General features: G+C 52.0%; 2 protein-coding genes across 3 annotated transcripts; both read left to right on the forward strand.

Annotated features, from left to right (window-relative positions):
• On the forward strand, window positions 1-25,121 carry FKBP5 (FKBP prolyl isomerase 5). Of its 2 annotated transcripts, none has more exons than XM_027899901.1 (10): window positions 1-132; window positions 983-1,127; window positions 1,374-1,516; window positions 2,352-2,466; window positions 5,503-5,659; window positions 6,172-6,262; window positions 6,950-7,033; window positions 7,533-7,718; window positions 8,601-8,840; window positions 10,053-10,597. In XM_027899901.1, exons 1-10 carry the CDS (start codon window positions 28-30, stop codon window positions 10,158-10,160), a joined length of 1,374 nt encoding a protein of 457 aa, XP_027755702.1. In that variant the 5' UTR covers window positions 1-27; the 3' UTR covers window positions 10,161-10,597. The 2 variants fall into 2 exon arrangements, with proteins under 2 accessions (XP_027755702.1, XP_027755701.1); XM_027899900.1 differs by lacking the exon at window positions 10,053-10,597 and adding an exon at window positions 25,111-25,121 and having other exon boundaries at window positions 4-132; window positions 8,601-8,809.
• Window positions 15,747-20,056, forward strand: TULP1 (tubby like protein 1). Its single transcript, XM_027899913.1, has 10 exons — window positions 15,747-15,918; window positions 16,157-16,261; window positions 16,370-16,504; window positions 16,696-16,787; window positions 17,036-17,209; window positions 17,601-17,713; window positions 18,199-18,307; window positions 18,512-18,610; window positions 18,895-19,066; window positions 19,923-20,056. The coding sequence occupies exons 1-10, from the start codon at window positions 15,771-15,773 to the stop codon at window positions 20,054-20,056; spliced, it is 1,281 nt and encodes a 426-aa protein (XP_027755714.1). The 5' UTR covers window positions 15,747-15,770.

Genomic DNA, 25,121 nt, shown 5'->3' on the forward strand with positions numbered 1-25,121 from the left:
CAGGTCCAGTGCCTATGCAAGGAGACCATGACCACTGATGAGGCCACCAAGAGTGAAGGGGAGGTGCAGGCAGTGACCCTCACTGAGCGCGGGGAGGACATCACACCGGCTCAAGACCGAGGGGTTCTGAAGGTGAGGGGGGCTTCTAAGAATGTCTTGCCTTTCTTTCTGCATTTTGGATGCATGGTCACATTGCTGGGGTCACATAGTACTTTCAGGGCTGTAGGATTGAATTCTTTCATTTGAAAGGCATCAGTTGGAGTGAAGAAGGATGGGAGGGGTGTTTGAGACTGAGCTGCTCCATGAATTTCACTGCTATTGTGTTCCTAATCAGATTATTAGTTGTAAATCCACAAAGAATTTTTGTATGTGACTCATAGACATTAGAAAGAGCACATTACTGAGGTCATCCAGTCTGCTCCACAACCCCTTTTCATATTCAGAGCCATTTCTGGATAGATCTGCTCCCCAGCTATTGCTCTTTGCCAGTTAAATAGCACCTTTCCTCTAAGAATAGCATCCTCCCCTGCTCCATCCTCAGTTGAGAACTGCTTGTTCCAGGCTGTAGTGTTCAGAAAAAAAGAAGTGTTGACAAGAAGCGAGTAGTGAACAGACACACCCCTGCGAGTAAAATGTGTACGGATAGAAGGTGAGCGTAACTGGATTCACTTCGGGTTTCGAACCACGGTGTTTATCCAGACGCCTCCGCAAAGTACAGGCAGGTCTCTACTCCCAGCCCTGTCCCACTCCGTTGCCGTGGCTCTGGTTTGGGATTTTTTAGGGCCTGATGGAAGGATGAATTGAATGACTCCCGCTTGAGCCTTCCGTTTGTTTAGAGCAGCTCTGTAGTGTTTATGCATGTGTGTATATATATATACATATATAGATGTTTATGTAGATGTATGTGTGTCTCTCTCATACCTTCCGTATGTATCCTCAGCTGTCCCATGGCCCCTGCTCATGGGTGGTTTCTCTCTCACAGATCATTAAACGACCTGGGAGTGAAGACGAGTCTCCCATGATTGGGGACAAGGTTTATGTCCACTATAAAGGCAAACTGGCCAATGGTAAAAAATTTGACTCCAGCCGCGATCGGAACGAGCCCTTTGTCTTCAGCCTGGGCAAGGGTAAGCTGGTCCAGGGATGTTCATCCATGGGGATTCTGGAAGGTGGGATGATCCCAGTGGGAGCAGGTGGGATCATTCTGGTGGGATCAACTGACCCTATTTCAGTACAGGTGGACAATGTCGGCCCTGCCCTAAATGGCTTGGGTGTATGGGGTTTTTTTGGGTGCCATCCTTGCAGCACCCAGGCTGTTTTTTTTTCTGGGCTGATGGTTGCTCCCTCCTGCCTGACATTTGCCTCTCTCCTAGGTCAGGTAATCAAGGCATGGGACATTGGGGTAGCTACCATGAAGAAAGGAGAGATCTGCTACTTGCTCTGCAAACCCGATTATGCATACGGCTCTGCTGGCAGTGCCCCCAAAATCCCCTCCAATGCCACCCTCTTTTTTGAGGTAAGTAATGCTGGCGCACAGATGAGCTCACTCACTCCCTTCCTGCCTTGCTAACCATCTTAGAAATAATAATAATAATTAAAAAAAACCCCGACAACAAAAAACCCAGCTTAGATTCCTGAAGTGTGTCCCTCTGCTCCAGGAACTGCTGCCAGGGTTTTCTCAGAAATGTGTGTCTGAGCTGGGAGGCTGGGACTGAAACTCCGGCTGAGGAGAGCCCTGATGCCGGGGCAGGGAGTGGGCAGATCCCTGGTTTAAACATGGACAGGGGAAGGAGAAAGCAGCTAGGAAATGCCTCCAGATGCTAAAAAATGATTAGTGCTGTGTGCGGTAGGAATGCCACATTTTTGGCACAGTGTGGTTGCTGGGATGAGGCATTCCTCCTGGGCCAGGCTCGTTGGGACAAGACAGGAGGAATGGGTCTGTCCTAAATTAAGGCTTAGTCCTTCCAAGTCGAGTGTGGACTAAGCTGTGGGTTGGAGTTGGTCCCATCAGAGAACGAAGGGGAAACTCCTGCCTAACCTGGTCTCACGCAACTTTCACAGCATCCTCCAGCAGTAGCTGTGTTGTACCCTTACAGGTTTAATAAGCTTATTTTTACTGTTACTTTGTGTTATGCTTCAGGTACTGGATGTGCCCCAATTTCTAATAAATCGTGTATATTATGCTGTGGTTTGGAGCTGGATTTTATGGACAACTTCTGCTCCTCGGCTGAATGGAGAATTAGCTGGCTTGGTTCTGCAGCCAGAGGATGAACTGCTGCTTTGTGGCTCTGTTTTTCCCTTCTCCTTCCCCCCTCACTAAGCTCTGCCCACTTTTTCTTTATTTTTTTTAGGTTGAGCTGCTTGACTTCAAAGGCGAAGACTTGTTTGAGGATGGAGGAATAATCCGAAGGATCAAGAGAAAGGGGGAAGGTTACTCCAACCCTAATGAAGGTGCTACTGTGGAGAGTGAGTTCTAATCCCTTGTAGGGGAGCTGGAGGGATCAGCCCGTTCTGAGCCACCCCACTTTCTTCTCCCTGGCAAGGACCTACTGTACATGCTGTAGGTGACCATGCATCATGATAGGATGCAGTTACATACATCCAGAGGTTAGATGGGGTGGAAAGGGGCTGGGAGAGCAGCAGTGCACTGCTGACCCAGGGATGCACCTCTGAGCTCTCCTTGGCTGGTCCCTGTGATGGCTCTGCCAGAGCTGCTGCCCTGGAGGGCTGGTTGGAAAACCCGGAGCCCAGAGATGCTCAGCGAGCATCTGTGGGGAGGATCGAAGAAGCAAAGCCCCATGGGGATTCAGAACTCTACCATCTCCTCCTCGTGGAGGTCATCAGCCAGGAATCATCTCTCTGAAAGGACATAAAGAGCCAAATAACGAGTCTCCCCATGCACCAATGTCCCACAGCCCATTATCCTTGCTTTACTTGTTTCAAATTAAAGTGTCCATTGGAGCAAATGCTGTGAGCGGGAGCACACGCGTATCAGAATCATGGAGATGGATGCCCTGCCAGGCCATCCTGCGGAACCAGCACTGCCCGTGTAGGGCAGGGATGGGGAATGCTGGGCTGATCCCTATGGCAGCCCACCGGCCCTGCCAGCCTTTCTGGTTGTAGCTGCTGTGGCCCTTAATTCACTGAGACCTACACATCCTTATATGTTCAGAGCCCTGAGACGCTTAAATACATCCCCATGAAACAGGACAAGGAGAAGGCAGCCTTGCAGTAAATGTTTTGGATGCAAATAGATTTTGTTGGTTTTTTTAATCGTTGGGTTGTTGTTGTTGTTTTTTGGTTTTTTTTGTAACAAATGCAACTCTGTTTATGGTGGGCACTATGCTGGGGATGGCATAGCAGCTGCAGGGATATGGCAGCCCACCCTGGGATGAGGCTGTGATCTAGGAGGGCAGCAATGGTATCGCTCAGCTGTGTATTTGGGAGGTGCTGGAATGAGACTGGAAGAAACCATGCTTCCAGGAGGAAATATCTCCAGGTTTTTATAGGTTTTAAGTTTTGTAGACCTTAATTCACAGTTCTGATCCCTAAAACCTGGGCTGCAGTCAAAATCTGGCATTCCAGCTTTTGTTACATCCTTTCCCCCCACCCCTCCTCCTTCTCCATTTTAATCTGAGTACAAATTGCTGTCAGCACATCAAGTTCGTGTGCCAGCCGCACTCAGTACACTCTGTTCTCAGCTCTTCAAAAACAAAATCGCTGCAGGCACCAAGAGAACAATAAGTCAGAGCTGCAACTAGAGTGATGTTCCTTCAGTGGCTTTTTTTTCTCTGTAATCCAAGAGCAACTGCAACCAGCTGACCTGCTCCTGGAAACCTGAGTGGAGATTTTTCCCCCTTTGCTTGCCTTATTTTATGTGCAATTAAAATGGTGAAAAAGTGTCCTTGAAAGGAAGGATCACGGCATCCTCTTGTGGATCCTATTTTAACGTGGAATCTTCCTACTGCTGCCACATCCCACAGAGGGTGTGGAACTTGGGAGGGCTGTAGTACTGCTTTTGAGGTCAGGGATTATGGATCTGTACTCCCTAGGAACATGGAGGGAGATGGCATGGTGCTGTGGGGTTGCTGGGTTACCTGTATTTTAGGCAGAACTTTTCAGTTTTCCTATGCCTAAGGAAATAGGCAGATTGGTATTGGATAGTGCAAAAGCAGAGGTTGGCTCTGTAGGAGCTGGATTTGCATTTTGTCCTCATCCCAAGGTGGGTGAGCTCACACCAGCCTGAGCCTGGTGGTCACTGTGCACCAGTGATGGGTGCAGGATGCATCCAGGGAAGCTGGCATCCTCTGCTCCTCCACGCTTGAGTCCCAGCATGGCTTTGGTGGCAGGAGCTAAAGGGTTGAACCTGCCGTAGAAATGGGGGACTGCCTGTGGGCTTGCCTGGTCTGTGGTCTCATACTGGGGACTTCCTGTAGGCCCCAGGGCAGGGCAGCACCGTGAGGTGGAGATGGGCAGGTTTCCTTCAGCCCAGGTTGCAGCTGTCCAATGCAGGGCCCAGACCCTCATAGCTGTTTCTGGTGCAGTGTCTGCTTTGGCTTGTCCTGCTGCTCACCTCCTGCCACCACAGTGGGATGGTCAGTGCCCTGTAGCATCTCAGGTAGCATCCTGCTCTCTCCGAGCAAAGATTAGGCTCACATCCTTGCAGGCCACGAAATCTCTAAGCACAGTTGTGATAACGGGAATGCCCATCGTGAATTTTTCCTCTTAAAAAGCTTTTTTTGCTTGTTTGTTTGTTTCATTTTTTTTAACACTATGTAGGAGTTTGCTTTTACTTTGTGCCTGCCTGCATATCTTTGCCCTGTACCCTGCAAGCAGAATGCAAAGACCGTAAAAGCGTCCCCAAAGCCTGGACCATCTTCAGGATTGAATAAATAAAGAATAACCTTGCTGTGGAAACGCAGCCAGGAGTGCCAGGTGGTGGATGTGCCAGGTACCCAGTGTCCACTCTGGCTGCACTTCTGCCAGTGTCTGGGGCTGGAACAGCACTGCTACTGGTTGAAGATTAAAAATAAAAAGTTTATCTTGTACTTTGAGTTCTGAGAGTCAGGAGAACATGGCCTTGTTTTCGAGGTAGAAGTCAAGGCAGTATAGTGCTGTATAGAAGATTTGTAATCACCGTGATAAACTCTGCTTGGCAGCATGCCAGGAGCAATATCCAGTTCCAGTAAGACTTGACTCGTGCAGTTGAGTACGAGGGGAACATATTAGTCATGATGTTTATCTGGGTTTTGGTCCTTGGTTAGACAAGATATGCCTGCCTTGCTTTTCAGCAATGTTCCTAAGCCCTCCCTATCCCTCTCTGCACCAGGAGGTCCTTGGCTGCCCCCAGCCCTTTGTCTTCTCTCTTCCAGAGCTGGAGGCTTTGCTGGATTTTGCGAGAGATAAAAATACTTTCTAAAAGATACTTAGGAGCCCACATTGCATCAAAGTTTGGGTAACTGTGGGTGCGATCCTACCACATTTGCTCTTGTCCCCCTACAGTTCATCTGGAGGGATTCTGTGGCGGCAGCAGATTTGACTGCAAAGACGTGAAGTTCATTGTGGGCGAAGGAGAGGACCACGACATCCCCATCGGCATCGACAAGGCCCTAGAGAAGATGCAGAGGGGAGAGCACTGCATCCTCTACCTCAGCCCACGGTAAGGATCATCCCCGCAGGGATGCTATGTGGGTTTCAGCTTCCAGCATTGTTTTAGCACTTATGGAAGATGGCTGTCCTGAAAACAGAACTCACCAGGAGAGTCTCAGGTTAGCAATGCCATCAGGAATAGTAAGAGAGACCAGTGGTGTGCAGGCAAGAATCTTGAGATGCTTTAAAAAAATCGGGTAAAAGGGCTTTATCCAAGTCCAGTGTCTGATGTCTCCCTGGAAATTGCCAGGGCTGGGTCCTTAGGCTGGAGAAGAAACCTGTGTAAAAAGATGGCTTTGATGCAGCCAGAAGGGCTGATTCCCAATATATAATGCATTCTATATTGTCGGGTATCTTTGCTTGTGGAGAATAACATCACCCTGGCCCCAAAATGTTAGTAAGCTGTGGGCAGGGAGCTTGGATGTGAAAACAGAATTGGCAACCCGAGCCTGCATTTATGGCCGAGGGCTGCTGAAATTAAGGGTTTCCCTCATCCTCTGACTGCCTCCTTCTGCCGTCCAGGTATGGCTTTGGAGAGGCGGGGAAGCCAAAATATGGCATCCAGGCGAATGCTGAGCTGGTGTACGAGGTTACACTGAAAAGCTTTGAGAAGGTGAGGGCAGAGACGCACTGGTCCCTTCTCAGATTACGGAAATGTCGGGCCCTGTGTAGCATCCAGCCTTTGTCCCTGGTGTGTCTGCGGCCTGACCCCCGCTGAAGTGGACACATCACCAAGGAGCTTCGTGTTCTTAATTTGTTCTTCTCTGTTGGTTTGTTTTATTCTTGTGGCTGGGATCCAAGGCTATGTCTCTTATTTGTTTCTAGGCTTGTCCTTTTGTACTTTCTTTTATTTTTCCTTCTCCTTTTACTTTTTCCTTTTTTCATTTTCTCCTCTTTTCTCTTCTTTTTTTCTCCTTTTTTTCTTTTTTTTCTTCTTGTTTCTTTTTTTCTTTTATTTTCTTCCCCTTTTTTTCTCCCCTTTTTTTCCCTGGGCTGCACAGATAAGAGCTGGTGCATCCAGCCAGCTAGCCCTGAGGAGCTTGGCTGTGCCCGTGAGCCTGGGAATGGGATGCAGGAGAAGCCCATGGGATGGGGCAGGTGCTGCTGCGCCACATCCCTACGTGGGTCCCCTGCCCCTGCCATCGCCCTGGCTGCAATAAGAGCAGAGCTGGCTCCTTGCTCTGGATATGGCCCTGGTGAGCCCTGAGCATGAACAGGCTGTCCCAGAGAGTGGTGTGGTCCTGCCGGGGGAGGGGTGCTGCTGCACTCCCCTGGGAGTGCTCCAAGCATTCGTTTGCAGGCCAAGGAGTCGTGGGAGATGGACACCAAAGAGAAGCTGGAGCAGGCTGCCGTCGTCAAGGAGAAGGGCACGATGTACTTCAAGGTTTGTGAACTTGGGGATGGCAGAGGTGAAGGAAGGGAGCCGGAAATTATTTTGGGGTGACATCAGATACATAACTTGGCAGCCGTCAGTGTTAGAGAAGCCATGCATCCCCAGACAGTGCTGGGGAAGGCGAGTCCTGCCCTCCCTCTGTCTTTTTCTCACTCCTTGATGCTCCCTGAGATATCTCCTCCTTTCCCAGTGTTACTTTGGCTGTGTGTGCTCCCGGAAGAGCAGGACAGCAGATTGAACCCTTCCTGGGACAGGGCTAATGCAGAGAGTCTTTGGAGTTCCCCGTCGCAGCTGGGGCATCCCAGTCCTCCCCACTGCTCTGACTCGGCTTTTCCCAAGCCTGCTGTTTTTGTAGGTGTTCAGCATCGTCCTTCTTTCATTTATTTATTGAACACACCACATTACACTTGTAACCTGTTGCGAGATGTTCCGGGAACAGACTGAGTGTTGTCGCTTGGGTTCTTCTAACCTCTTCTTTGCTCCATTCCAGGAAGGCAAGTACCTGCAGGCAGTGATTCAGTATGGGAAGATTGTGTCCTGGCTGGAAATGGAGTATGGCTTGTCCGAAAAAGAGTCAAAAGCCTCTGACTCCTTCCTCTTGGCTGCTTTTCTCAACTTGGCCATGTGCTACCTGAAGTTGCGAGAGTATGCCAAAGCTGTCGAGTGCTGTGATAAGGTAGAGGTGCATGAGCCCTGGGGATGGAGCATCCTCTTCTCCTGCTTGTTTCCAATGGGAGTTTTTTAGGATTCTTTTGATTTATTTTCATATAAGAAGGAATTTCCAAACAGCAATGGGATGATGGCATGATGCCCCTTCCGCACCTCAAGGTCTTCATGGATGCTGTGCTTAGGACCAAAAGTGCCTTTTGGGGTTCAAAATCCACCTGGGCATGTGTTTACAACAGCTTTTCTTCCTAAGCCAGGTCCATGAGACTGGATATGTGTAGACTGACAGCCTTGGGGTGCTGTTTAGATCTTCTTAGACTGGGTCTGGGCACTGGGTTCTTCTCTGGGTGTGACAGAGGCAGGCTCTGTGGAGCTGCAGTGGATCTCCAAGCCAGTTGAGGGGTGGGATGGAGCTTTGCCAGTCCCTAAAAGATCTTTGACCTTGTCTTTGTCAGGTGACTCTGAATTCTTTTATAAAAGGCTTAAATTTAAGCATCTTGCATGTGGGAAAGCTAATAAACCTAGTTGTCGTAATCTAAAAAGTAAATCATGTCTGAGGTGCATATATGGCTTTTACTAAAGGAAAATAATGTCATTGCTAAAACAGGGAGACAAAAGGGCCTGGGTTTAGTGTTTACACCTGATTTCTTGCCTGTGGATTTGTCTCCCACTGACTGTCACACTCAGGGTTATTTTATGCAAGGAGAAATAAAAATCTATATTGATGATCTGCCATCTGCTGATGGAGATGAGGCAATTTTTGTTGAGCAAGATGCAAGTGCTCTGGAGACTTGAAGCCACCTTGCCCTAATTTTGACAGATTTAGTGAGGCTTTGACCATTAAATTTTTTGGGAGAGCTCCAGGGTGCTAAGGGGACTTGTGTGTTTCCAGGCACTGGGACTGGACCAGGACAATGAGAAGGGCTTGTACCGAAGGGGTGAAGCCAGGTTATTGATGAATGAGTTCGAGCTGGCAAAATGTGACTTTCAAAAAGTGCTGGAAGTGAATCCACAGAACAAAGCAGCAAAATCTCAGATCTCTGTGTGCCAGAAGAAAACGAAGGAGCACAATGACCGAGACCGGAGGATCTACGCAAACATGTTCGCAAAGTTTGCAGAGAGGGATGCAAAGGTGACTGTTGCCCGTTTTTGGCCATGTAGCAGGCTGCACTGAGGGATGCTCGTCAGGCTTGTGTTGAGAAGAGATGGGTTAAACCAAGTTAAATTATAGATCAGGCTGAGGATGGAGGGATAGAACCTGCTGCAACGGGAGGAAGCATTTTACTTCTTGGTCTCTCTTGTGCAGAGGTTGCCATCAGATGCTCCGTCATCAATATAAAGATTTGCAATGTGAGCTCACATGGGCTGATAAAAGGGTCAGCATTGGTATTTAATTTTGCTGTTCCCAGCTAGTGAGTGTTGATGAACTCTTGGTCACCAGTAAAATGAAGTATCATTCCATCTCTGACAAGGCCAAGGGTATTTTGAGACATGATAGGGTGGATTTCCTGAAGTTGGTAAGGCAATAGCCTGCTCCTCTGCTCATATGGAGAGATTGCTGTCTCATAACAGGCTCTCATCCAAAATTCCACTGGAAACCCAGTGTACTGTAATGAGAGAGGACACAGCTTTGCAAGCTATCTGTGTGGGTCATTTTTAGTATAAGCTCTTCTGAACTGGTGCCTGAAGGTTGAGGCTGTGGATTAAGTGACCAGTGCAGACTCTGGGGAGCAGCATGCTGGGGCAACTGGCTTGGGTGGGGAGTGGAGCTGCCCTGGCCAGCTGCTGGCACTGTGGTTGGCTTGTGCAGCTGGTTGTGATAGGAAAAGGCACTGCTTGAGCAGGTATAAGATTTCTCCATGCCTTAGTACTCCTCTCCTGCACCCACTGGATGGGTTGCTCCCACAGTTGGGTGGGTGGGCTACACCATGACCAGCTGTACATGCTATACCTCCAGCTGGGTGGACAGGCTGCACCTGTGACTCCACTCCAGTGCTGCTGCCTTACCTCCTTGTCCCTCTCTTCTGTGCCTCTGCATCCATATGTCCAGGCTCACTCCATGTCAGTGCTCTGCTTCTGTTGAGGTGGGTCACATCATTCCCAGGGGCCCATACCTTCCCCAAAAGCTGGCTGAGCTGGTAAGGTTTAGCCTCTACCAGCCACTGAGAAACAGGACCCTCTGGTGTAGGCTGTGGTATTTGATAAGCATGGGGGAGCTGTGGGGGACAATTTTGCCTGCCCTTCCAGGCTTGACTGCCTCTGCCTATCCCCAGCATCACTGTCACCTGCTTGCTTCTTCCTTTTCCTATTTCCAACTCGCTGTGCTTTATTTGCTGTTTGGCAGGAAGCAGCTAGCAAAAGCGGGGTGGAAAGAGCAGCAGAGAAGGCCGCTTGTGAAAAAGGACTGAAAACTCCTGGTGCTGAAGATGAAGAGGCTGAAGGACATGTATGACGGAGGAGGAGGGGATGGGAGAGCCTCCTGCCCTTGGCCCGCACAGAAAAAGGTTTCTGCCAAACCTCGGAACTCGCCAGTGTTTTCTTGTAAGAGCTTGTTACAGTTTGTGTGATTGTGGAAGCAAAAAGCACCTCGCAAAGAAAAACAAACCCCATCCTAACGCCTGGATGCGCTCACAGACAGACCAGGAGCGGCAGGATGCCAAGGGACCACCGCATGTGGAACAAATAGCTTTTAAAGAGCAAGAAAAAGAAAAAAATAATAAATTAAAACTCTTAGCTCTTGGGAGGTTTTTGCAGACAGCTTTTCCCAGCTCCCTTGGGTTTATATCCACTGTCAGCACAGCATCCCGGGTCCTCTGAGATGCGCTGGGATGTGGGACATGCTCCTCGTACACTGCAGTGCTGCCTCTGGTTGTATCTGGCCCATGACCAGGCTGCACTGCCCCAGCACCAGCCCTGAGCGCGCAGGGCAGCGCTGAGTCATGGGCATGCTGGGAGCCCAGGGCTGGCTGACGGCATGGCCCCTGGGGCTCACTCACCCGTGGTGGTTGGCTTTCTCTCCTGCTGAATTGTTGCCTGTGGCAAAAGGGGTTGCAAAGTGGAGCCAGGCTCAGTGTGAGGACCCACATCACCTCCACTGCAGCCCCTCAGTGCAGGGATATAATTTGTCAAGCACTGTTTGGGGAAGGGGACACACAGAGATTTTATCTTCTGAAGAAGCTGATTTCTATTTCTTTAGAGAATAAAAGCCTATCCAGGTTCACAGGCAGTCAACCTGCAGCCTGCACCCCATCTCTTGGCTCCTGACTTCAAATGGGAGTCTTATTGCTTATTTGGGATCCATACCTAGAGAAAATAACAGGTTGACATGTGGTTCAGAAGGCGACTGGCTCTGAGCTGGTCCCATGGGTTTGTAGCTTGTCAGTGAACTGCTTTCCCATGGTGAGGAGGTCCCAAGTGCATCGTGTCCTTGCACCGGTGCTGCTGCCTCCTCAGCCATCAACCCTCTCCATCCTAAAGGGATGCTGTCACTTCTGTGTGAGAACAGCTTTCCAGTTGTTATTTTTCCTGTCTCTTTGTAATATGCCTTTTAGAGCTTGAAAATAAACAACTGAAAGGAAAAAAAAAAGAAGTACTTTTCTCTGGATCCTGCTCAGCAAAGGGGGTGGCTGTGGGGAGGATAGGTGCGTACTCCCCAGGTGGAAATGCCCCAGCAATTAAGAAATTATTGCTGTCTCCAAAATCTGATGCTGCTGCCCCTTTTCATCAGTGCCATCATTCACTGGAGAGCCAGTGAAGGGCCAGCATGCTGTGCTTCGAAAAGTCCTGGCTCTTTGGGGGTCTGCTGCTCCAGCTGTTCGTCCAGGTCTTGGGTTTTTCACCACCCTGGGATGTCCTAGAGTCAGCAAGGCATCCCTAGGGGTGCTGCCCAGGGAAGCTGCTGTGAGACCCAGGATCTTGGCAAAACTTTTTTTTTTTTTTTTTTTTTTTTTTGGGGCGGGCAAAAAGTCCTTTGGGGGCAGCCCAAACCCCATTGTCCATAGGTAACAATCTCTACAGAAAAAAAAAACCCTCACTTTGCGGTTTCCAGGCTTGCTTCCCGTTTTCAAGGAGACTCTTGGTGTATTTTAGCTTGGTGTTTTTCTACCCCTTGGAAGAGAAATTAAACTTACGTAGGTGATGTGATATGGTTTAGAGATTAAAGGGAAACCAGGAGGATTTTGTACGGAGGCATCGAAAGTTTGCGATGCTGGTGGGTCTCGGTGTGCGGTGCTCAAATGCCATCTAGTGGCACCGGGCACGGTGTGGCGGGTGTTTTGGGGTGACTGTGGTAGACGGGGCAAGGCCAGGGGTCCGGTGGGGACACTTGGCTTGTCTGGCTTTGCAACCAAACAGCATCTGCGGGGGCCTTTGAGGGGAATATTAAGAACTAAATATTAAGTGACATAATAACGAGGTGAGGTGTGAGCTGCAGGGGTGAATCTCATCACCCAAAGATACCTGGGGACATGGACAGGGGTTGAAGGAAAGCGGTGGGCCGTATGGAAACCCTTAGCACCGCCTGGAGCCAGAGATGTTGCCTTCCCCTGCATGGGCTTTCCAGGCACAACTCACACAAAACAGTCCAATTCCTGCTGTTCTCTCACCAAGAAGACTTTTTGGTTGGAAAAAAAAAAAAAGAATATCCAGGGTGGATAACCCTAATTACAGTCAGACAGCATTCCTCTGCCCACACTGGACTGTAGTGTGTTGAGGACCCCACCTAGCAAGGGAGGAGCTCTGCACCCCCCGCATTCCTGCAGAGCCCCCTTTCCTGTGATTACTACCCTGCCAGCTGCTCTCCCAGCAAGCCTGGCTGACAGCCCCTGAAATCCTATTAACTGAGTTTCAAGAGAAATAAAGTTAATCATCTGCTTCACCTGCTCTTCCTCCTCCTCCTCCTTCTCCTCCTCCCACCGCAGAGGCTTGTGGAGGTGGCTGAGCCAATGCTGTAAGAGCACTCGGACTATTGTGGCTGTGAATGACCTCATGGATCTGGTCCTGGGCTGGTAGGGGCTGGAGGACCAGAAGCTGTTGCCAGAGAGAAGGGAAGGCAATCCGGGCAGGACAGAGGAAGCAATGCCGCTGCAGACGGAGATTCTGCGTGAGGTCTGGGCTGCAGACAGGTGAGTGCCACTGGGCAGGATGTGACCTGTGCTGGTCGCATCCCCACCAGACTCCCATCTCCTCCAGTGCTTTTTTCTCCTATTTTCAATTTAAATGCAATTTAATGAGCAGTTTTATCACAGTCTTTTTGCTTCAGGGGTTGGTGTGATGATGCTCATTGACTTACAGAGAGGAAAAGGGTTTGTTAGAGGGGGATCCCCTTGCTGTCATCCTTGGCCAAGTCAGAGCCTGTCCTGTGCTCCCTGCTAGGAAGAATGATGTCGGACAAGCTTGACTCAGTCGAGATGGGGGAAATGCTTCTGGAGTCATATGAAAGACTGACCTTTCCCCCTTCACCAAAAATTGGGGCAGTCTCATGCTCCTCAGGGTCTGTGGAGGTCTGAAAGCCCTCACCGCTTTGCTTTCTGTGCCCCACAGTCCCAGCGAGGAGCCGGGGAGTCCCCAGCAGCAGAAGCCCAAACAGGTGAGAAAAAATCCTTCCCCTCTATCCTATGTGCTACCATTCCCTGCTGTGGGCTGTCCTCAAGGGCTGGGGTCATCAGAGGCCCTGAAGCCCTGGGGCCCCACACCAAGGCTGACTAGGGGCTGGATGGGCTCTCTATTGGGGTGCTGCTGCCTAGGAGGGCATGAAGTTTTTGGGAACCCCCTTCAGAGCAGGTGGGTAGAGAAAATCCCACAGCCCTCCCTTCTCCTTTGTGCATCCTTCTGAACCCCCTTTCCATCACTTTGAAGCACCCCATGTGGGGGTTTCCTAGTTCCTAGCTAACACTTTAATTAAGCCCCTCAGTTAAGCTCTCAGCTGTGACTCACTTTCCCCAGGCTGTGACCCTGAAAGCCAGACCTCCTTCTTGCATTTTGGCACAGCCCTCATGTACCACCCAGCCTTGGAGGGGTCTCAGCAGCAATTTCATCTATCACCCAATTTAATCAACAGCCCCTCCTCGAAGGGCTTCGTTAAGTAACAAGTGGCTGTCCTCCCTGCAGCTGCTTAAGGGATTAGGGGATGTGAAAGAGCTTTTCAGTGTGAGCTGCTGACATGGAAGAAAACAGCTGGTTCCCAGCTTCACCGTGGGACTCCCAGCTCCCCCTCCCCAAATTTGCAGTCCTGGGATCCCACTGGGATCTGCCTGGATTGCACCTTTTGCAAAACACCTTCACCCACTGCACTGGAGCATCTGGGAGGAACAAAATCCCTATGAAGGGGAAGATGTTCTCTTAGATAGGGAAAGCTCTAGTCCATCTGGATTTGCTTAGATTGCTTTCTGAGGGCCCTGAACTGACACCCACTCCTCAAATACCTCCTTTCCAGAGCCAAGTGCTGATCCACATGCTCTGTATTTGGTAAATCAGGGTTATTTATAGCCCCAGCTAGCTGGGATTAGGTATGCTGTGTCTAATCCTCCTGCTTCCTTGCTCCTGCTGACCTCCATCCCAACAAGGCCCTGCAGTTCCTTTTGCTGGGTGAGAGATGGAGGTGAGGAGCAAGGCTGTCTGTCCTTCCTCACGTACCCTGTCACAGCTCAGGTACCCAGAGTGCCCATCAGTGCCCAGAGTAGCTCTCAGCCAGGGTCCCTGTGGCACAGTGTGGCTTGTTCCTCTGTGCTGACCTGGTCCATGGTGTCAGGGCAGTGTCAGCACCACTTGTCAATCGCTTGTCTCTGGGGCTGGCACATGGCTGCCTGTCCCAGGGTGGATGCTCTTCTGTCTGTCTGCTAACAGTCCTTTCTGTTTTCCTTCCTATGCCTTCCTTGGGGGGTTGCCCCATGGTAAGTCACTCATTTGAAAGTGTGCGTCCATACCCCACAGCGGGTCCTTGCTTCCATTCTGGGCCAGGGAAAAGCATGGCTGTACTTCCGAAAGGGAGCCGGTGCTGTATGGGCAGGGGTTGCCTTGCAAAGGGAAAAGAGATTTAAGGCCAGCACCACCTCTGCAGCACCATCTGTGGGGGCAGAAGCTGAAGAAGAAGAGGCAGGAACCTGGAATGGAGCCTGAGGCCAAGCCAAGGCGGCTGCGAGTGAAGAAGCCGGGTGAGGCAGGGGCTGTCGAGGAGCCACATGCCCCAGCACAGGGTGAGCACAGATCACCACAGCTTCCTTGGAAATGGGAGGATATACTGCTCCACTCCACCCCCCACCCCACCACCTCCACCCCCCGCAAACCTGCTGTGGCCCCATCCTGCACCTGCCATTCTCTCCATCATGGGCATCTCTTGAAATGTGCAGGGGTGAAGAAGCTGAGGAAGAAGAAGGAGGAGAAGGGAGAGGAGGAGAGCGACAAGGACCCCTATTCCAAATTCACCAGGGAGCCTCGGAAGAAGAAGGAAAGCCCAGCACCTCGCTCTCATGTGTCCAAGGGCCCCAGGAAGCAGCAAGGTGTGGGGACAGCACCCACCTCTCTGCAGGCTCATGGCACCTCATGTCCCCATGCACCATGTCCCACCAGAGCCGTTGATGCTTTCGGGGTCTGCTGGGCTTCTGCACATCCCTGGTAGAGCTTTTTGGCCAAAACCCAGCTACAGACCTTGGAGGAATGGGGATGTGGCAGGGGACCTGCAATCATGGCCTTGGCTAGGGAGTTGGGACCGGGGGGAGGCAGTGGGGGGGGGGGGCACACTCCCTGGGATTGTGGCAGTTGGCGGCTTGCCAGTGCCATCGGGTCCCCAGCCACCTTCCTGGAGGGAAAAGATGGGGCTTGACCCCCTCCTCTGCACCCGGGGCTGCAGCCGCGAGAGGGCGCTGGGACTGCGCCGGCACCGTCCGGCTCCGGACACGTCCCACGCGCAGTTGGACACCGCGGACGGGACAGGACGGGACCCACGGCCCCGCACCCCGGCTGGGACAGGATGAGTGTCCGTTCCGGCCGGTGTTGTCGCGAGAGGATCCTTCCTCACAAACCACGAGGCTGGGGGTCCCCGCTGCAAGAGGACATTGCGTTGCTGATGTTGTGGTGTCACCTCTGGGCAGAGCTGGCTGAGGATGAGGAGGAAGAGGAGGTGGAGAATAAAGACCCGCCAAAAAAGCTCAAAAAGAAGCTTCCTAAAGACCCTCCCTCAGGAGACAGCCGGGAGAAGAAGCTGAAGCCGAAGGGTGAGTATCCAGGGGCAGGGATGGCTTCAGTCATTTGCATCTGTCCTCGCTGGGATGAGGGAACTGCCTGCATCCTCTTCCCACCACTGTCCCGGCAGGCTCAAGGTGCTGCGGAGCAATCGCCCCCTGTCCATTCAATCTACCCCCAACCCAGCCCGTCCCACTGCCTCCACCTTGCTGCCTCCCTGTCCTCATCACTGCCTGTTCTGACTGCTCATCAGCTCCTCTGTCCCACCAGGAGACAAGAGTGACCCTGACAGCAAAGCCAGATCTGCCAAAAGCACCAAGAAGGAGCAAATGTCCGTGTTTCAGGTGAAGAAGGAGAAGAAAACCAAGAAGAAAGGTATGGGGTGAGCAGGAGGGGGAGGCATCCAGTCCTGCTGCCCAAGAACATCACCTAGAGCCTACAGCACCCAGTGCTGCATGACCGTGTCCCCCATCTCCCTCACAGCCACCACCAGCAGTGATGAGGAGGATGATTCCGACTCCAGCACCAAACCTATCAGGTCAGAGAAGAAGAAAAACCCGGCGTCCCTCTTCCAGACTGGTGGGGATCCCCCCAAGGAGAAAAAATCCAAAAAGAAAGGTGAGAGCCCATCACTGGTGATGGAGGGTGGTATGTGCTGGAGGGGCTTCTGGGAGTGCAAGTGAGCTTGGTCATGAAGGATGGCGGTTATGATCAATGGTGTTGGCATGTGTCTATGCCGAGCTTGATTTTGGGGCTCAGCAGAGTCAGGATCTTCCCCCTTCTGTGCCCTTGCCTGTTCCTGCCTGCAGTTCCTCCCAAAGGGGCTGAGAGTGAGGAGGAGACCCTGGAAAGCCTGCAGAAAAACTCCAACAAGAAGGGGAAAGCAAAGAAATCAAAGAAGGTACAAAGGACCCCTCAGAGCTATGGGGGCCCCCTTGGGGTGGGGGGGGAAGAGCAACTCTTCCACCCAGGGTAAGCTGGGAGGCAGCAGCGTCCCCCAGCAAGACCCACTGCAGCACCATCCCCAAAGCCATCAGCTGCAGGGCCACAGCCCAGGGAGGAGTGGAAGCAAGGAGCAATTAGCTGGGAAAGGAGAGGGGGCTTTCAGCAGGTTTGACTTTGGGATCACTATCCCCTCTCATGAAGCAGCTGAAGGAGGAGAGGCCCCCATCACCTGTCATTGAGGTCGACAACCTGGAGGAGTTTGTGCTGCAGCCGGCACCGCAGGGGGTGACTATCAAGTGCCGGGTCACACGGGACAAGAAGGGGATGGACCGGGGGCTTTACCCCACCTATTACCTTCATTTGGATAATGACAAGAAGGTTAGTTAGGGTGAGGGCATGGAGACTCATGGGGCCCTGCATCTGTCCTGGGGAGCATTCTCAGGGTTTTGAGGGGATGCTCGCCTGTATCCCACTGTGGTAGTGGGTTCTATATGGGGTGCTTCCCTCTCCTGCAATTCCTTTTGGGAAATGCCCACCGTTGATGGTACCCGGGATGATGACCTAGCATCGGCTAGAGAGCCATGCTAATGCTGGGCTGGGCTCAGTCCCTCTTGCCCTATGGCAGTGCAGTATGCCAAATACAGTTAGTGTTTCTTCACTCCGTGACGCTCAAAGTCATGGCAGTGACCTGTTGGGGGGCAAGCCAGGGACAGCAGTGTCGATGGCAGTGACAGTGTCCAATCGTCACATGGTCCAACCGCTCTACCAGGTGTTCCTCCTTGCTGGGAGGAAGCGTAAGAAGAGCAAAACCTCCAACTACCTCATCTCCATCGACCCCACTGACCTGTCACGGGGAGGAGAGAACTTCATTGGGAAGCTGAGGTAGGAGCAGAGGTGGCATCCCATTCCCGCAGCACCCTATTCCCACCCATGGATTATGGGCTGCCCCAAGCAATGGCTGGGTCAGACAGAAGGCTAAATTCAGCATTTCCCACTGCTGGGTCTGACCTGAGGAGTGGCAGGGGGCTGAGAGGGGGAAAACAGGCTTGTCCGGTTCCTCCCAGCAGACAGGTCATGGCTAGAAAAGGTACCCAGCAAGTCCCAGCCCACTGTATCACCAGCAGCCACACAGCAGTGCTGGGGGATCCCTGTAGTGGCAACACCCTGTAACACCCTGATTTAAGGGTGCCTTGAACCACAGCAAGTGCCTAAAGAGTGGGAAGGATGGCACTGGCTGGGGGCTGCATCAGGGATTTGCAGCTAGACCAAAGCAAAGGCTGTGCCTGGAGAGGGGTCAGAGGGGGGCTGTAGTGGACTCAGTGGCATCAGCCACATCAGCCACAACCATCTCTCACCCTTGGCTGCAGATCCAACCTGATGGGTACAAGGTTCACAGTGTTCGACAATGGTGCAAACCCTGACAGAGCCAATGCTGACTGGTCCAATGTGCGGCAGGAGCTTTCGGCCGTGGTCTATGTAAGCAGCAGCGCGGGAAGCCCCCCTGGACCTCCTGGGCAGGCAGCGAGGGGGTCCCAACCTGCACCCATTCACTGAGTGCTGCCCCAGGGGAGTTGCAGAGATGTGGGATGGGCTGGAGCCATCCCTAAGTCCTTGTTCAGCCCCCTGAGAGGCTGCAACCCGTGGTGGTTGCTGGTTTTAGAGATGGGGTTTCTCTTGCAGGAGACCAATGTTTTAGGCTTCAAAGGTCCCCGGAAGATGACGGTCATCATCCCTGGGATGAATGCTGACGGTGAGAGGGTGCCCATCCGTCCCCGAAATGTAAGTCAGGGGCCAGGCTGGCCAAAACTCCTTGGGGGCTGGGTTTGCCAGGGATCACCTTAGATTTTACCAGTTTGGAGCACGGAGAGGCTTTCAGGTGTCTCTGAAATTCAAGGCACTTACCTGGGAGGGGGGAGACACTGTCTGTATTTTTTTGTCTGTGACAGATTCCATTTCCATGTGGGTACTGCTACAGAGCATCCCCCCAGGCACTCCACAGAGGGTGCCAGGGTGCTGGGGGAAGTTGCCCTAACCTCGCTCTCCCTGCTCTTGCCCCTCCCCAGGATAACGACGGCCTCCTGATGCGATGGCAGAACAGAAACATGGACAATGTAATTGAGCTGCACAACAAGGCACCAGTGTGGAACGATGAGACTCAATCCTATGTCCTCAACTTCCATGGCCGGGTCACCCATGCCTCTGTCAAAAATTTTCAGATTGTTCATGGCAGCGACCGTAAGCTGGGAAGGGGGGTGGGATGGGATAGGGGGACGGGGTGGGGAAGCACTGCCTCTTGAACTGGCCCCAGCACCCACTTTTTTTGCTAAGGTTTAGTTTTTTCATACTTTGGGGTCCTGCCTGACTTTGCTGGAGCTGGGATGAAGCCAGACAGGGAGAACGGCATTGTGCAGGAGCTGCCCTCAGGCCACAGCACTGGCAGAGGCAGTGTGCAGGGCTCCTGTTGCCACAGAGATTAGGGCAAGGACAGATCCTACGGGGTGCTGAGGCCCCCATCACACTACAACCACCCACTCAGTTCAGAACACCCCAGAGCTTTAGACCCAGCACACACCCCAGATCGCCAGTGGGCTCAGCCCGAGCTGCACAGTACCTTGGGGACAGTCCCTCAGGGGTGGCAGCAACTCTGTCTGGATGTGGCCACTTGTCACCTGTCTGGTACAGTCAGAAGCTCTCAGCCTCTGGGGTGTTGGGTTACTGGACAGAAAAAACCTCTTGAGGGCCCCTGGTTATTTTTACAGATTTCCTGTCACCCGCCCTCCAGTAGCAGCAGTCCCACAGTCAGGGGGTGGGAGTGTGAGTGGGGTCCCTGTCCCTTGGGGGGCTGTGACTCCCAGGGACGGGGTTCTGGAGGGACCAGAGGGTGCCGTGGTCCGTGTGCTGGATTGTGCAATGGGAAAATGATGCTTTTTGATAACGTGTTGCAGTATGGCACAGCCGGTCTGGAAGTTGCAGGCAGAGCTTGGGGCTGGGGGGTGGGCAGCTTCTTTCAGATGCTGCTGCATGGGTGCCCTGGGAAAAGGCAGGATGGGTGCACAGGTGACATTCCAGTTGCTCACCCTCTTTCCCACAGCCGACTACATCGTGATGCAGTTTGGGCGTGTGGCGGATGATGCCTTCACCATGGACTACAACTACCCTCTCTGTGCTGTGCAGGCCTTTGCCATCGCCCTCTCCAGCTTTGATGGGAAACTGGCCTGCGAGTAGCACCTGCACTGAGCCTGCCGGGACCACTGGGACCACCTGCCAGTGCCCGGCAGATGCTCCTGCATCCCTGTCCTGTTCCTTTCCCTGCGTTCCCACCTTCTGTCCAGTGCATGCTCACAGTTGCTCCTGGGGTGGTTCACAGAGCACGGTGCTTGCCAAGCATCATGGGATACTCATCCAGCCACAGCCACCCTCTCTGGGCAAATTCAGGACAGATCGCTGGTCTGGGGTGATGGCAGAGTCAAGCCTGAGGTATATTTAGCAGATGAGGCTGACTATGATCCCTATCTCATCCCTTTGAGATGTTTCTTGGACTCAGATCCTGGTAACTCATCCCCTCCTTTTATTTTTTTAGATTCTGATTTATATTTTTATGCTCAGTCCCCCAGTGAGAGGGGGTAGATGGTCTCCTTGATTTGTGTTTCTTCATCCCTCTGTGAGTCTGCACAGAGCCCCCGTGCAGGTGGGCTCTGCCCAAGTTCCCAGCTAGAGATCCCCATCCTGGCTCGATGCCCACTGGGCACAAAGCCCCTGTTTTGCCCCATTTTGTCCTGGTGTGAGTGGATGCCCAGTGCCCATGGTATCTTTTCACCTGCCAGGTCACCCTGCTGCTGAGAAACTGCTGGGGATTTAGGTCCCTGAGAAGCAGCCTGGCACTCAGAGCACTGACAGCCTGTAGGCACGTGCTGAGGAATGGTGGTGCCAACGGAGGAGGGCTGGCAGCCACGTGAGGCAGAGCTGGCATTGTTGGCAGGGGGCTCAGCTGGGTCAGTTCTTCAGGAGGGACGGGGAAGAGAAAACTGAGGGTGCACCAGGAAGCAATGGAGTGACTCATGAGGTGTGGTGCGGTGCTGAGTCACACTCAGCACCCAGACAGGCCCTGCCAAACCCCCTATACCTCTCCCACTCACTGCCCCTTCACTCTGCAACATCCCTCCAGACCCCACACATCGTGGGTGTCCCCACTGCTGCAACTGGCCCCACTGGTGCTCCTTGTTCATGGGGAGGTGGTGGCCAGAAGGTGCCACCCCCTGTCTCAGACTGGTGAGGCATCATAGGGAGCTACAGGGAGACAGGGGGAAGGGGAGATGCTGGAGAGGGGTTAGCTCAATGGGAGCAGATCAGCCCATGCTCCTATTTCCAGTACAATCTCATCTTTACGGAGTGAGGATTTGGCTTCGAAGACAGTCCCCAACCTGATTAATTCAGTGGTAAGAAACACAGGGACATGCCAAGGTCCCCTGAAACACCATCCTCAGCTCCCTGAGCTGTTCCTCTTACCAGCTCAGCTAATGCACTGACCCCAGGACAATTTGGGCTTCCTTTCCCAGGACACACCCCCATTCTGGGGGTGATCTGAGCCCCTCAAGTTAATGCATCTGAGAGATAGCTGGAGCAGTTGGGCTGAGGAGTAGTAGATGGATGAGACAGATGCAGTTATGCAAGACGGATGCTCATCCTCACTGGGCAGTGTTGCAACACCAACATGGCCCGAACTTGTCTCTCTGTGGAGCTAAGGACAGGTGACAGTGACAGTGGGAGTATGAGCTGCTGCTGGACTGCTGCTGAACATCTTGCCCCAATAGCTTTGCAGATGACAGTGGAGATTTTCCCACCAGCTGCATGAATGTGGGCTCCATGATTCATGAGCAGACACTCATGGCAAGGGCAGACGGAGATGGACAGCTTGGGGGACAACAGGCTGGCGTGGGACATTGTCCATTACCCATGCAGTGAAATCAGAGACCGTCTTGTGAGCTAAAGGGAGAATCAGCCACAGCAGTTCAGGGCCAGCATGCCCCATGAGATGTGGCCAGCAAATGCGGGGAAAGCAAGAGCTTTCTGCCCAAATCTAGCCATGAACCCAACATGTTTGAAACTGGGACAAGCTCAGCTGATGGTTGAGCCAACACTTGTCCCTGTGTCCTCCAGTAGAGGCGGAAAAGAAGCAGCAGAGTGAGAGAGAGGGGTTTGGGCTCCCCAGGTTCTGGCTGGAGCACAAGCTGCTGTTATCCCAGCTGCTCCCCAGGATGATTCTCCCTCCCCTCATCCAAAAAGTCTCCATTTTGCCCGTTGTTTCTTGCAAATCCCTCAGGTTTCCTGTAGCCTAAGCAGAGTAAAATATCTGCCTTGGGTATCCAACACAATGTCACCCCATCTCAGAGCTGTCACTGCATCAGTTGCCCACCCCGAATCCCTTACACAAACCCTCTAATGCAAACCAACTGCAGCACAAGAAACAAATGAAAACAATTTAAGAGGGCGATGGATATTTGGGCCCTTTGTTTGCGCTGGCTGTTAACACCAGAGGAGAGGAGGGATGGAAGCAGTTGAAATGTGTATCTACTTTGGCCGGCGGAAAGTGTGACAGATGCGCCAGAAAACCAATGGCTGAGGGTGCTGGGGTGTGCGTGGGTGTGAAAGGAATGCTCACTGCAAGAAAAGAGGAAAAAAATAGAGGAGAGCCTTATCAATGGTGTTTGAGCCCAAAGTGTGTGTCTTCCTTGGAGATAGGGTTTTGTCAGTCCCCAGGGATGATATTTTCCCTGCAGCATGAGACTTTGAGGTTTCTGAAGCTTCATTTTTAGGGTGCTGGTATTAGGCTGGTGCTACAGGGATGTATTTTTAACCCCACAAAGTGCTGGTGCAAGGGCACAAGCATGGCCAGGGTCGACTGTCATCAGCTCCTCAAGAGAACCTCCTAGGAAAAGCATTTTATTTTTGCAGAGATGCTTATAAGGCAAAGGGAAGGAAAAAAAAAAGGCCCTACTTCAATGCTGAGCACGTGTCCCAGTTAGGACCAGTGTTGCTATGGTGCCATCGACTCTCTCAGGCAGTGGTTGCTGGTATCCCCATCCCATGCTCATGAGTGGAAAGATGCTCGTCTAGAGCTGATCAGGAAGATGGATGTGGGAGGTTCTTCTCCAGTTGCTTGCTACTCCCCTTTCCCGAGACCTCTGGGGCTCAGTGGGCTCCATATACCCAGCCCTGAGCAAAGGCTTAACCCCTGCACTCTTTGGGGGGCTGACAGATATTTTCCAGAAGGCAAATGTCCAGTAGGGCAGTCAGCTGAAAAAGGAAAGGGTTGGTGCATCTCAGCAGGTGTGGGAGCGGAGGCCAGCACCAGGAAACTCCTCGTCCAGCAACAGAAGGGCTGGAGCTGTTTGGTTCCCAGCAACTTCCCTAGCAAAGAACAGCGTCTCAGCCCTGGGGGCTCTCTCTTCAGCTTTGAAGTGGTGATACATTAATTAATTAAAGAAGTGATTTTGATGAGGTATTTTTCTCTTCTCTACCCTTCCCCTCCCCTTATATTTCTTTTGGTGACATTTTTTAGAGGGAAAGGCAGACTTATTGCTGGTCAGCTGGGCTGTGGCTTTGCAGGATAGGCTCCTTCTTGGTGCAGCAAGCAACAGGCAGCAATGGGAAAGCCAATATTTTTCAACTGTTTTTTAAAAGGAGTAATTTTTTAATTAGTGAATCTATTCTAGAGAAGTGTTGGAGTTTTACAATGTTGTAGCTGTTCTTGGTGTCTTGCCTAGACTTGGATGTTCTGGCCATAAGAAAATATTATTTATGGCATTGCAGCTTGCAGCTCTTTTATATTATAATTTGGGAAAGGAAGTTGCTGTTCCCACCAGTGGACAAAAAAAAAAAAAAGCAGAAACATGGATTATGGACTTCTGAAGGAGAGAGAAAAAAAGAAGCAGAACAGACACAAACCACTGAGCTGGGCTCAAATCACTGCACTCCAGAACAAGCTCATCCCAGCACCACTAGCAGTTGCATTGGACGCTGAAGTGAGACCCCTGCCTGCTCGGCAGGCCCAGAGCAGCAGTGACTGCCTTGGTACTCCCCTGCGCAGTGTTACATGTGTTTCTAAACGTTTGCAGATCAGGCTTTTATTCATGGGCTAATGCACACTTGTTTGCTCATGCTTTACTCAGCCTAAACTACTATTGAACTCAATTAAGGCTGTCATCTGCAGGAGCACTCAATGTCATTTTTGCCCAAGTAAGGGATGAGTAACAAGACTCCGAATAGCCCTTGGAGAATAGCAGCCATTTTGTTACAGTTTTTGGTCCAGATTTCTTACAAGTTAGCACCAGGCCAAGGGTGGAAGAATGCGATATGGCTTTATGAATCACACACAATTGCTGAATGTGCTGGATGCTTCAGAGCCTGTCACTTCATGGGCTGAAGAGTTGGCTTGTCCCAAAATGCCTGAATACAACCAAGCTCATCATGAAAACTGGAAAAATATGTTTCTAGAAGGGATGGGATGCAAAGAGCATCCCTTCTCCAAGCGAGGCCAGTGGGAGTAGTCCTCTCTGTGAGTCTTGGGTACCACAGCAAAGGTCTGTGCTGCACATCTTCATCTGGCAGGACCAGAGGTTTTGCCCCTACTGGGGCTGTGGCTCCTGACGGTGGGGCTGCGTCGTGGCCAGGGACTCTTATGCCATCAGCTGGCTGTGGCTTAGCACGTTTCCATCCATCAGCTCGCTCAGAGAAAATGACCATGGCTTGGCTCCTGGATGAATTCCCTTGGGAAATTACAACAGTGTGGGCTGAGATGCCCCTTCTGGGCACCATGGGGTGGGTGTCTGGGAGAGATGGGGAATCTGCAGTCTGGTGGGATGTGAGGGACTGAGTGTGTATGTGAGGATGAGGAAAGGGATGAAGGTCTTCGGAGGAGGTTGAAGATGTGAGATGGGAATAAGGATGAGGACAAAGATGCGCAGCAGGGCATTAGAGTGTGCAAAGGACAATGAAGGGGATGGAAGGTGAGCACAGGGACGAAGGTGAGTGTAAGGGGGCACAGATGTGCAGAGCAGGATGAAGGTGAGCACAAAAGTGATGAAGATGTGCAAAAGGGAATGAAGGTGTTCACAGGGAGCCCTGGCCAGCCGGGGACGGGACGGGACAGCAGCACCCTCAAGCCCCGGCCTGAGGCCGGAGCCCGGGGCCACACCCCGAGGCTGCCGCACGGAGTAGAAGGAAGAGGAGAAGGAAGGTGAGGAAGGTTCATAGAGAGCGCTCCTAGAGACTGGGCCGAGCTGAGCTCCAG

The sequence above is a fragment of the Empidonax traillii genome, unplaced genomic scaffold, assembly GCF_003031625.1.
Source record: "Empidonax traillii isolate 1590-97213 ecotype Southwest subspecies unplaced genomic scaffold, ASM303162v1 scaffold694:size336501, whole genome shotgun sequence".
NCBI lineage: Eukaryota > Metazoa > Chordata > Aves > Passeriformes > Tyrannidae > Empidonax > Empidonax traillii.

Bases quoted from the DNA above. Each gene is read 5' to 3' on its own strand.
- FKBP5 (XM_027899901.1), top strand. From the start codon at position 28: ATGACCACTGATGAGGCCACCAAGAGTGAAGGGGAGGTGCAGGCAGTG. The intron at 1,517-2,351 runs GTAAGTAATGCT...TATTTTTTTTAG, and splicing joins ATGCCACCCTCTTTTTTGAG to GTTGAGCTGCTTGACTTCAA. The intron at 6,263-6,949 runs GTGAGGGCAGAG...ATTCGTTTGCAG, and splicing joins CACTGAAAAGCTTTGAGAAG to GCCAAGGAGTCGTGGGAGAT.
- TULP1 (XM_027899913.1), top strand. From the start codon at position 15,771: ATGTTGTGGTGTCACCTCTGGGCAGAGCTGGCTGAGGATGAGGAGGAA. The intron at 16,262-16,369 runs GTATGGGGTGAG...TCTCCCTCACAG, and splicing joins GAAGAAAACCAAGAAGAAAG to CCACCACCAGCAGTGATGAG. The intron at 18,611-18,894 runs GTAAGTCAGGGG...GCCCCTCCCCAG, and splicing joins TGCCCATCCGTCCCCGAAAT to GATAACGACGGCCTCCTGAT.